General features: G+C 39.8%; 1 protein-coding gene across 1 annotated transcript; it reads right to left on the minus strand.

Annotated features, from left to right (window-relative positions):
* Positions 1-5922: 5922 nt before the first annotated feature.
* LOC149537329 (uncharacterized) lies at positions 5923-11544 on the minus strand. Its single transcript, XM_089801482.1, has 2 exons — positions 10896-11544; positions 5923-6345 (listed from the first exon to the last, which is right to left on the minus strand). Exons 1-2 carry the CDS (start codon positions 11009-11011, stop codon positions 6048-6050), a joined length of 414 nt encoding a protein of 137 aa, XP_089657608.1. The 5' UTR covers positions 11012-11544; the 3' UTR covers positions 5923-6047.
* Positions 11545-11947: the final 403 nt, after the last annotated feature.

Below are 11947 nucleotides of genomic sequence, written 5' to 3' on the forward strand. Positions count from 1 at the left end.
AAGTACCACCACCACACAAAAGAGGAGCAACAACTCCCCCTAGAGCCAAAGCCACATGAGGAGCAATAGTCAAATCAACAATAGCAACATCCGAAGGAGGGACAACTATATTGGCCACCACCATAGGGGAAACATTTAAATCATGAGGAGCAGCAACAGAATTGGCCTCCAAAGAATCTTGAGAGGAATAAACCAACCCACCCCCTACAAAGGGAACTTTCTGAATAGTGTAGTGGTCATCCAAAACCCCCTTCCACCAAGAAGGCAACTTCTTCTATCTAACCTTTCTAGAGAAGTATTGTGCTAGGAGGTGGCCTTTCTTATGGCATTTTCAACATCTGAAAAGAATGTCCTCATAATCAAGAAGTTGAATCCAAGAGTCATTGGAAGAGGCCAACTTAATCATTTCTTGGAGCCCCTTAGAGACATCTATCTCCATAAGAATGTGAGCATACATCATCCAAAACACATTGGAAGATGCGGTATCAAATAGAAAAAAATCCCCTAGGGCCTCCCCCACAACCTCCAAGACTGAATCTAGCCATAAGTGAAGGGGAAGATTGGCAAACCTTACCTATAGAGGGATCTTGTTAAAGAATTCAATCAATGGATCAAAATCCACAAACCAAGGTTTGGCCATCAAGGGGAACCTGTCCTCCCAAGGGAAACCACACCGGAGGATGGCATTTTGATCATCAATAGAAGCAAATTTCACAATGAAAAAGCCCCTTGCCACAGGGAAAATCTAGACTATATCTAAAACTATAGGCTCCCAAAATTTGGAAATCTAGGCATATAGATCCGACAGAGGGGCCAGAAACCCCTAAAATGAAAAATGGAAGTAGTAGAGGTGAAGTCCTCCACAAAAGTAGGAATCTCATCAACAAGATCAGACTCTAGATTGATCACAATGGGGTAACTTACAGCAACACAAGGCCTCGGACACACAGCCTTACCACCAAGACCAGCCTCATAGGCAGCCACATCTACATAGGAAATGGCAGAACCACCCATAGTGCCTAGGGAATGAATCTCCCCACCAAGAACAGGATAAGCCCTAGACCAAAAAGCAGCAGAGGGACCATCCCCCACCTTGGGAAAAGAGCATAACCCTCCCTCAAAGATCGCTTGAGCAAGGGCAGGAGAAGCCAGGCAAACACAGCCTGCAACATCACCGCCAAAGGGATCGGACGACACGGGAGCAGAATCCAAGGCAAACATGGGTGTAGGAGCATAAGCTGTAGTAGAAGCCGGAGTGGGAGCAGGAGCAGGCACCATTAACAAACAATATGCACATGTCTAGTGTCAGTAACCCCATCTATTGCAACATGCTTGTTTTTGTTCCAATACCTAGACTTGTCATTGGAATGTGATTGATTTTGGTTGGTCTCTTTGTAAATCTTGACCACACCATCTTTAATGAGTCCTTGTTCAAGGATCATTCCTTTCTCTTTGATATCTTTATAGGTCTGCAAACAATTCATGGTCATGTGGTGAGCCAAGCTAGGATGGGCATTATCAATAAACATTTTCACCACATGGCGCTCTGGCAAGGTGCAGGATATGCGGGTGGTAAGGGTTTGCCATCTTTGCAGGTATTTAGCAAGGCTTTCTCCACCTTTTTTCTTAGTGTGGACAAGGTCAACTATTGATAGCTCTGTTTCAACAAGATGGGCATATTGGGCTACGAATGCCTCAGATAATTCAGCAAAATTTTTAATTGTGCCATAGGGGATTCTGTAAAACCATTCAAGAGCTGGTCTAGCAAAGCTTTTGGAAAAAAGGCGCAAGAGGAAGACATCATTGTATGCCACGTCCTGGCAGTGGATGTAAAATTCTTTGATATGTGTGACAGGGTCTCCTTTTCCTCTGAATTTGTCAAATTTGGGTACCTCAAAGTGTTTGGGAAATGGTGTCATGGTAATGGCTCTGTCAAATGGGTAAGGACACACATTCTCAAACTTGAATGTCTTCGGATCATTCCCTTCTTGGATGGCTTTCAGAGCTGTCTTCATTTGCTCCCATTCTGAATTGATAGGTGATGGCTGGGGTGCCCCCAATGTAGGAGTGCCTTGAGGTAGGTATGCGCTAGATGGGGCCACTAAATATGGATGGCTGTGAGGGATTTTCTAATAGGGATTGTACATTGTTTGGGCAGCTACATGGTGGATGACGGGTTGCTGAGGGGGAGGTGGCACATATTGCTGCATGTGTTGCGAGGCTTGCTGTTGATATGGGATTTGAGGTTGAGATTGAGGAACATAAGCTGGCTGTGGGATAAATGAATTGCTTTTTGGAGGTAAGGTATAAGATGGTTGTGAAGCTTGGGGAAAGGATCGGGGGGCTTGTGGGGTTTGACCAAGGTATGTGGGTTGTGCCCCCATTTGGGATGGCATCTGCAAATAATTGGTGGTTGGTTGTGGTGGTGGATTACCTCCTAGAAGTGGCATTGAAAAGTAGTTGGTAATAGGAGGTAATGGATTAGTTGGTGGTGGAGGTGGTGGGAATTCAAAGCTTGGGAATGGAACTGATGGGGTTTGATAGCTTGGTGGTTGGATTTGGAAGCTTGGTAGAGTGGTGGCAGGAGCTGGGGTCACTTGGGAGCTTGGCAAAAAATTGGCAGTAGCTTGTGGGATTTGATAGCTTTTTGGAGTGAAGGTAGTAGCTTGTGGATTTGTGGCTGATGGTATTGAGCTCCCAAGACCTAATGGAAATGATGGGACTGTGCTTTGGGCTGCGGTGAACAAGATGGGGGTGATGAAAGGTTGATTACTTGGCCCCATGGGTGGCATCCCTGTTGTATATTGCTGAGGTTGGCCAAAGATGCTAGCACTGATTTGGGAGATGGGTGGATTTGGAAGGCTGGGTTGGGGAGCAGCAGCAGCAATAGTGAAGGGGGTGAACGGTGAGGTTTTTTGGGTAAAGGGGGTTTGGAGCGGAGAGATATGAACCAAGGATGGAGTGGTGGTGGTTGGGTTGGCTTGCGGCATGGAGATTTCAACTTGGGTGGATGATGGTATGTTTGGGTCTATTGGATCATATGGATTGGCTGGAGGCTCTTCTTTTGGCATATATTGAGGATAATTTGGATCATAAGAGCCTATGGGTGGTGGCAGCTGCCCAAACAATGGGTGAGATGGATCTGATAATGGAGGGGGTCTTCCAAAGTCAAAGGTTCCTACATTGTCCCTTCGAAAATTAGCCATGATTGTCTCTTTGTTCTTGTCTATAATGGTGTTTACCAATGCTGCATTTCCTGGTTGGTTCATGAAAGCTTCAATGTCAGTAGATGATGGCATAGCTTTTTCTGGGCTGAAGGATGGCTGAGTGCTCAAGGGGGGTGATGTTGTTCGATCCAAATGATAGGGCTCCATTGTTTCTTTCTTCTTGGCTAAGCGAGTGATGGGTGGCATGAAAAATGCTCCTAGGGATGAGATGCAATAATGCTGATGGATGCAAAAGGGGGAAGGCTTCTCTATGCAAATGATTTCTTAGGTTGAGGCAAAGCTATATGAAAAAACCTAAGGAGGATTGGGTTGGGGATTCTAACTTCAAAGATATGTTGCCAAAGCACAAAAGGTCTGCTTTCCTATGTGCAAGTTTGGTGGTGATTGTGTCAACTTAAGGATAGACTAATGATCATTTAGGAAGAACACGAGATTGATCACTTGTGGATCCCAACCTTTAGCTCAAGGTGATGAGGGATAACAAGTGACAAAGCTAGATTACCCTAGACAAAGCTCTGTCAAAGGGATAACCTTGGTGAGATTGGTGGATTTGAAAGATTTTAGGAATGACAAACTTTTGGCAAGGTGACAACAATTTTGAAAGCTTAGATGTGCAGATTTTGGATTGCTGGCTAGATGGTTTGGTCCTAAATGAGATGGATGAGCTAATAATGCTTAAGGGGATAACCTAAGATGGTTGGCTTTTCTACAAAGATGACTCTAAAGTGAAGCTTATCCAAGAAGATGTGGAGAAACAAGGGTGTCTAATCATAGAAATCATGCCTAGTTGGTAAGGCATAAGTAGGATTAACTCTTGGATGTTGGCTAAATTTGATGGTGCGCTCTAACCAGGCCTCTTGAAGTGCTTCGTCGGCAGCTTTTTCCTCTGCTTTTTGGAGTTTGGCCATTCACGGGCTTGGTGTTATTTCTTTTCTCTTGGCTGAAAGTTCTTGGTATGCCAAAGATGGCTTGAGTTTGACTTTGTGAAACTTCTGTTTGGGTTTGGGTTGTTCCGACATAAATTCCTGAATTTGCTTGGCTTTAAGAGATCTCAGTTGTTTTGCTTCAACTTGTTCAACTTCTAAAATAGGTAGTGACTATGCTAAGTGTGCCCTAAGCTAGGATTGACCAAGTTTGGCAAACATTCATTCAACAAGTAAAATAAAATCAAGCAATAGATAGGAACACCCAGATAGAAGTTTGTGGTTCTCAGAATGTGATACTTGCGCTGAGGAGTGTGTATGTTCTACAAATGTTTCGATCAGTCACTTCAAACACATTAACACCCTAGATGGTTATTCTGCAAGGCTGACAGTTGGTTTAGCTAGGGAGTCCTCGATATACTCAAGGTACGTGAGGCCCAAATTCGTAGATGAGACCAAAAAGATGTCACACAGCCGAGAGGAGCAGTAACTCACTTCTCCTCTTTCACTTCTCAAGGGTATAAAGTTCCTTGAGGCTTAGCCCGAGTGACAAAATCTTGATCCCAAGAGAGGTGTCTTTCGATTCACCTCCCGATTCTTATACTCCACCAGAACGCTGGAGTTGAGGTCGTCCAAGGGGTGATGAAATCCCCAAGCAGGCCTCCTAAAAAGAAACAAGGTTTTGGATCCTAATCTTATGCACCCAAGATGGCCTCAAAAGACGACAAGGGGAGAGAAGACTTGGATGACCTTGGGCTAAAAAACACGCTTGTTCTTTTACCAACTGACTCTTATGTGTGCTAATCTAGACTTTGCAAGCACTAATGTTTAAGAGACAATGTTCAATTCCAACTTGAAGCGCCAACAAAAGTAAATCGATCGAAGAATGCAAACAATAAGAAGAGTTAGGGTCAACAAAAAAAAACTCACGCGCCCGGAGGCTCTCCACGTCAGTTGTTGTTCAATTTTAGTACCCAAACTTGAAGTGTGATCAATTTAATCTAGATTTTTGGTCATTTAAGAATTTTGATAAAGTTAAAGCAAACGTTCAAAGACCAAGTGAGTTAGTTAGATTGTGGAACATTTAACACCTTTTTCAAGTAGACCCATCCCCATAAATGGCGCTGAGATTGCAACCAATGGTTGAATTGATGGGTGATTAGAAAAGAGGTGAGTCCAAGGAACTACTCAAATTGATTTTTGCAAATTTGTATTTAACTTAACAAAAAAATTTAATTGTCCAAAAATCAAACTTTATCTAAATTGCATGTGAAAAAGAGATTTGTTTTGTTCAATTTTAGAAGCTCCAAATGAAGTGTTTGATATTGCAATGGTTAATTGATCCTTGGCATTCAAGATTGGATTTGTTGTTTTAAGCATGCATTCCAAGGAAAATTGATTTTAATCCATGGCATTCAAGAGTGTGTTTTGAGCAACATTCATTCAATGGAAAATGTGTTTAACCATTCAAGTTCATTTTAGCAACATGCATTCAAAGACAAATGATTAAACATTCAAGTTTATTTTTTAGCAACATGAGAACCTGCAAGAAACATGGTTAGTGGTTTCATATGTGCTCCAACTTGCAATGAGACAAAAAAAAACAATTTAGTTAGTCACCCAAAATCTTCAAAAACGAAAGCTTAACTATGGGAAAAAAAATTTTAACTTTTTTTGCTGTTTTTCCTACGCATAAAAATGCTTAGAATGGTATAAATCCTACGGAACCACTAAAAGTCAAATTTTGATTTATACTCTTTTTTTTTTTTTTTTTTTTTAAATAAAAAGTGCAGGAACTGATTTGCTAAAATGGAAATGCAACATAAACAGGTAGAGATGACAGTTTGTCAGGCGGAGATGCCAAAACTCGCAGACGTCGAAATTCGCAAATGACAGTTTAGGCTTTCGGAGACGGCAGTTGAGTTCGCGCAGACGACGGTTGTGCAGGCACAGACGACGGTTTATCTTTCGCAGACGACGATTGAGCTTGCAGAGACAACGATTGAGATGGCGGAGACGACGGTTGAGTTTGCGCAGACGACGTTTTGCAAAGACGACAGGCAGAGACGCCAAACTGTGGAGATGACACTGCACGAAGGGAATCGATGGGCGCGAGTTTTTTCCAGAATTCTTTGTTTTCTTGGTTATTTTTGGATTTTAAAGAGTGTATCTTGCTCACTAGTGCGTCCTTCAACCTGCAAAAACAAACAAAAGCACCTTGCACCCACTCAAATCTCAACAAACATTAGATGGTTAGTTTGTAAGCACAAAATATGGATTGAAAAAGATTAAGGAATGACCCATATTGGGGTCCCACCGGGCGTGCCAAAATGTATACACTAATCTAATATGATAGAAATACTAATTCAATGAAAGCATTTACATATTAAACTAACATAACATATAAGAGAGACAAAGAGAAGACAAACTCAAATGAGAATGTGAGCCATGGATAAGCTCTCTCAATGAGATTGTTCTCTTGTTTTTGAGATGTGTCTATGTACAGATTGGGGATGTATGTTCAAATGCTCAAATGGCTTCAATGGAGATGGGTAAATGGCAAATTGGTAGCTTTGTGAGCTCTCAATTTGGCATTATAAGGGTATGAGTATGGATTTTGGCTCTCAAAAGGGCATGATAACTTTAGCTCAAAGATTGTTGTTGAAATGGCTTGGGAGAGGATTCAATTTATAGGCTAAGGGCTTGAGAGATGGAGGGCTAAGATGCAAGGAGAGATGGAGGCTTAAGGAGGGCTAGGATGCACTCAAAGGAGAGCACATGGATTGTGCTTGTTTAGCACCAATGGGAAGGTGACACTTGTCACAAAGAGGATGAGTGTGAGAGGGTAGGGTAAAGGGTTGGTTAAAGGCATGATGAGTGGGGTTGAGTATGTAAGAAAGGTGCAAGAGGAATGAGTGTGGAAGAGGGAAGAGTGTGGAAGATGGATGTAAGAGTCATGAGTGGGCTTGTAAGAGCACTCATGACTTGGTGGTTGGGATTTTTGAGGGGAGACTTTGATTTGGTTTAGGAAAGTCTTAAACTTGTTTAGGGAATGTGACAACATTAGGGGGTGCATTAGGCTTGGGTTTAGGATTAGATTAGGGATGTTAGAGATGTACAAGTGGATGGCATTGATGAGGGCGGGTGAGTTAGTGGCTAAGCTTGGTTAGTATGGGTGGATGGGGTGGATTAGGCTAAATGGAGGATTAGGGATAAGTTAGGGGTTTTTAGATTTGAGGATTTTATTTATCAAATAGATTTATTTAATAAATGGAGATTTTTGGAATTAGATAGGAGAAAAGGATTTAATTGATAAATAATAGGTTATTTGATTTATCAATTAGGACTATAGATTATTAATTAAATTAATCAGCTAGGGGATGGCAAAGGATTAATTAAATAAAAATTTAATTAATGATGCCTTTAGAGATAACTAAATAGGATTACCAAAGCGGTGTAATCAAATTTAGGTGTCTACAATAACATTTTTACTAGTTTATTACTAACCAAACTATAGTTATGAATGCCACTGTGAAGGCTTGATTTAAGAGAAATTTGTTGGTAGGGTATATCATGGTATAAAATTGGAAATCGTAAGTGTCTAACTTGTCTATGTTGGCTCCACCATAGAAGCCCTAAATACTTATAGTTTAAAACTTATATGCGAGCATACCTAATTATAGAGGGGAACAAATTTGATAGACATGTATGTAACTAACACATATATGATATGAAAAAATAACATAAGAAATAGAAAAAAAAAGATAATGCATGGTATTTTCACTAGAAAAAAATCCTTTCTAATAAAGAATGAAACACAACAAAATTCTTTTTATTGAATAAAAATCAATCAACATTATACATTAAAAAAAAATTATGAATAGTCCCTTTCTATTAATTTAAATTATAAAGCTACATATTCACAAAAAAAAAAGGTCAGGAGTTATGGGATCATCCTGCGAGAGTTCACACGACACTAAGACCAAAAACAACAACCAACTATTAATATATTAAAAATAGCATAAACCTTTCGGGTGGGGGTGGTCATTTTGATTATCATTGCCCCATCCAATATTGGGACCACCAGGGGGGTCTTGAATAGACCACCCATCTTCTTTGTATTTTTCCTCCTTGACCCTAGGAGGCAAAATGGCCAAGACCAGGCAAGGAAACACTTTGGTAGGAGGCCACAAGGAATTAGCAAGAGCGGACCAAAAAGTATCAAGAGGAGCCATAGTCGGAGTAGCAGGGAACCAGCCAGAACCATGGCGAAGTGGGTAAGTTGAACGACGATGCCAAAAATTATCACCACTGCTAGAGGAGTGACAAGGTGCCTAGGATCTCAAGGTCTAGGACCAGCAAGAAAAGGAATTGGGTCCACAAGGTAGAGTGCGGTCAATAGAAGTGGAGTTTGGTGACACTTTGGCAACCATACACGAGGAATTATCCCAATGTTGCAAAAGCTCCTGAAGGTGGGCCACCTCTAGAACCACCTTGTTGTCTTGAGCTTGAATCTTCATAATCACATTATTACATATGTAGGGTTTAGAATACATAGAAACATTAATATCCAAAAAGTTGTGAGTGAAAAGAACAACATTTCTATCTTTTCAAAAAGTGAAAAGAATGTCCATCCTAAAAGCATGCCAAATCTAGGAGAACATAGAGGGAATTCTAAGTGAATCACCTAGAAGAATCATATGCCAAGAAAAGGGTTCAAGCTGGAAAGGTCGAAAGAAGTCATAATCCAGCTCTAGTACTACTAAGCACATTGGTGAAACCAGAAAATATGCAGAATGGTTTTTGGGTGTCCACAAAAAGGACATAGATAGGGTCTCAAATTCTCAAATTCTTGAGTCGAGACCCCAAGGGAAACCCTTAGAAGAGCACACACCAGACAAAGTGTGCAATCTTTGGCTCCATAATAGCTGGCCAAATAATAAGAAAACAAAGTCTCCAAGACTTCTAAGAGTACTGTAGGTGCTAATGATGGTTGGGAGTGGTGACCATGGGAAAATGTGGAATTAGCAAGTGATACTCCAACTTGGGTTTGTAGCTAGTAAGAGGAGTCCATGAATACCATTTCCAATCCTTCCACCATGGCTTGACAGGTTGGGCCCCAAGCTTGTGAAACAAGGTGGAATAGCAAAAACTAGCAAGTCATAAGTTTGACGATCTAGGCGAGAGAGTCAAAAATGAACTTGGATGTCTTCCCACGATCTGATGCTCATAGTAGCTCTAGAGAACAAGTCTTTAGGTGTTTTGTTGTCACTTTTATGAAAACACAAAGCACTAACCCCATAAGTCTTGACAAGTGGCAACCCCTAGAAAGAAAACATGGGAAACTATAAGAGATTGTGCTGGTTCAAGGAAAGCTCATCCTCAAAGCCATCACCAACCCACTGGAGCCAAGGCTTAACTGCCTCATAAGCTTTCCATATGCAGCTAGCCACAAAAGTGCCCTAGATCTTAACAAGATCTTGCATAATAAGAAGGATTTGAAAGTCAATCCCCTTCCAAACAAATCTATTGACAAGAAAGCTTAATGATATGCACCACAAATAATATAAAAGAATATTATAATCTTATCCCAGCTATTAAATATCAATAATATGTATTATCGTTATTAGTGGGACTAGCATAACTAGTTATTTCTGAAAATGCTAATGACAAACAACACTCTTGATAAAAAGGGACATCACACCCAAACTGTTCATGAACCAAACTCAGATGGGCCTGTGAGGTAGCTACCTCATAAGACAAAATATGTATAAAATGATTGTAGACTTCCTAATATAAATATTTCAAGACTACACTTTTATTTCCAGCATTTGATCTCTCTTTAGATGCCCCATTTTAGAGAAATTTAATCCATAAATCACGCTAACTCTAAAGAAGAATCGTTACAGATCTGTGCAGCCCAATAGAGATAAGATTGCGGGCCGATCTTTTTGGTTTTTCACTATCTTTTTTGTGTTTCACTTTACAAGGACATTTGAATGTACCTCTATGAATAACCTTAGTGCTGAGCCTAGCATTCTGCAGCTTGATTTTGAATAATCAACAATATACAATTATTTTGATCAAAATTACATAATCTAAAAGCCCAACATCTTTGAGTTCCAATCTTACCTTGTCCACATATAAAATATAATTTTCAGTACTTATGTGTAAGGGTTACTATGATACAATTAATTTAGTTCAGGACTATCGAATGCTAGGAGAGTTATATCGAAAATTCGAAGGTGTGAAAAGAGATTTAGCTTTTATATAAAGTGACACTACATAAAAATAACAGAATCCAGTGCTGTTATACATGAAAACTTCACTACCATTCTATTAACTTCTAAAGTAGTACTACTTATCCGTTTTTCTAGATGTGTATTCTTCCCAACATAATGAAAGCTATGAATAGATGAAAAAACATCTTTGAGGGTTTTGATTATCTGTAGATGAAAAAAGTAATAGAATATTCTAGCATTGGCTTCAGTTATGACATCATACTAGAAGAGGAATTTGGTAATTGCCCAGGCATCTTAATACTTGATCATATCAGTAGAGTGCAAGGATCTCGCTAATATAGTGCTATTGTGGAGTCATAAATAACACACTGCAATTATGTAAGATTCTTTTCACATCAAAGTTTTGGATCATTGTAAAAGACTATTTATATCCACAGATTCATGGATGTGAGCAAGAAAAACAAAATGAAATAGTAACAAAGCGATCTGGGATAAGACATTACCTTTCATCAGGAATAACAACAACATTTAGAAGCCGAGGAATGATGGAGAGAGATGGGCAATATATGCCATCCCTTGCACACCAAACCACTCTGCAATCAAACAAATTAACAGTCATAGTTCAGTGTGCAAGAGATGGAATACATTAGCCATCCCTTCCTTTATCCACTATCTTCCTCCCTCTTCTCTTGCATGTCGATTATTTGTGACCCAACATTTATAAGAGATTGCAAACAAAAAAACTTGGCTTCAGCTAAAGGGTTTTTACAAACCCTAAAACTTTGACTAGAGAGACTGGATATGGAGGAATCATGTACTGTTCCACGTGGATGGTTGGTACTTGGTTCAGCTTCAAGAAGATTAGCGGAAACCTAAAGTAAACATTACCCATATCAGATTTGTAACAAACAAAAAAATCCCAAGTTGGTGCAGAGTCCCGAGAACTACAACAGCTTTCAAGAACACAACCTAATCATAATACTTTTGTTTAATAAAATTTCTTAGCAATTTGGATTTAGTGAAAACTTACTATACCAAGATTTGCTAGGCTTCTGCTAGCATTTTCAGCTTGTGAGGGCACCTAAATATGTAGGTGGGAAATCATATTGGGTGAGGAATTATCTCCTTTCTCAACCTAGTCAGAATGTTTGTTTTGCACTTGACCATGGAGAATTCTATTGGATCAAGTGTCAAGGCTTGAAAAAGTACATTGAACATCATAGGGATGCATTGCATGGTTCCATAAACTATGAATAGTTTGAGTATGACATGGCCTTCAGGTCAATATTATCAAATATTCTCTCCATTATTTACAAGTGATGGCTTGATGTGATAAAAGTATGGTACCGTTAATGTACCTGTTTATTCCTCATTCTGAAAATCTCATCAAAGCTTTTACTGTTAATAAATTAAATTGTTGGACTGATTCATATACATCTTATGGTATATGCATATGCATATCTAACATCTGAGTGACTGAGAGAAGCACATGGCGGAAACAGATCAAGTGTTGTTATTCATTTGTTGTCCATTTTTTCTAGTTTAATAATGAATA

This window comes from Cupressus sempervirens, chromosome 9, assembly GCF_028749045.1.
Source record: "Cupressus sempervirens isolate cs-2001-9-10 chromosome 9, ASM2874904v1, whole genome shotgun sequence".
NCBI lineage: Eukaryota > Viridiplantae > Streptophyta > Pinopsida > Cupressales > Cupressaceae > Cupressus > Cupressus sempervirens.

Excerpts from the sequence above, each read along its gene's own strand:
- LOC149537329 (XM_089801482.1), bottom strand. The coding sequence starts at position 11,011 with ATGACTGTTAATTTGTTTGATTGCAGAGTGGTTTGGTGTGCAAGGGAT. Across the intron at positions 6,346-10,895 it reads GTTGTTATTCCTGATGAAAG|GTTGAAGGACGCACTAGTGA; the intron begins GTAATGTCTTAT and ends TTGTTTTTGCAG.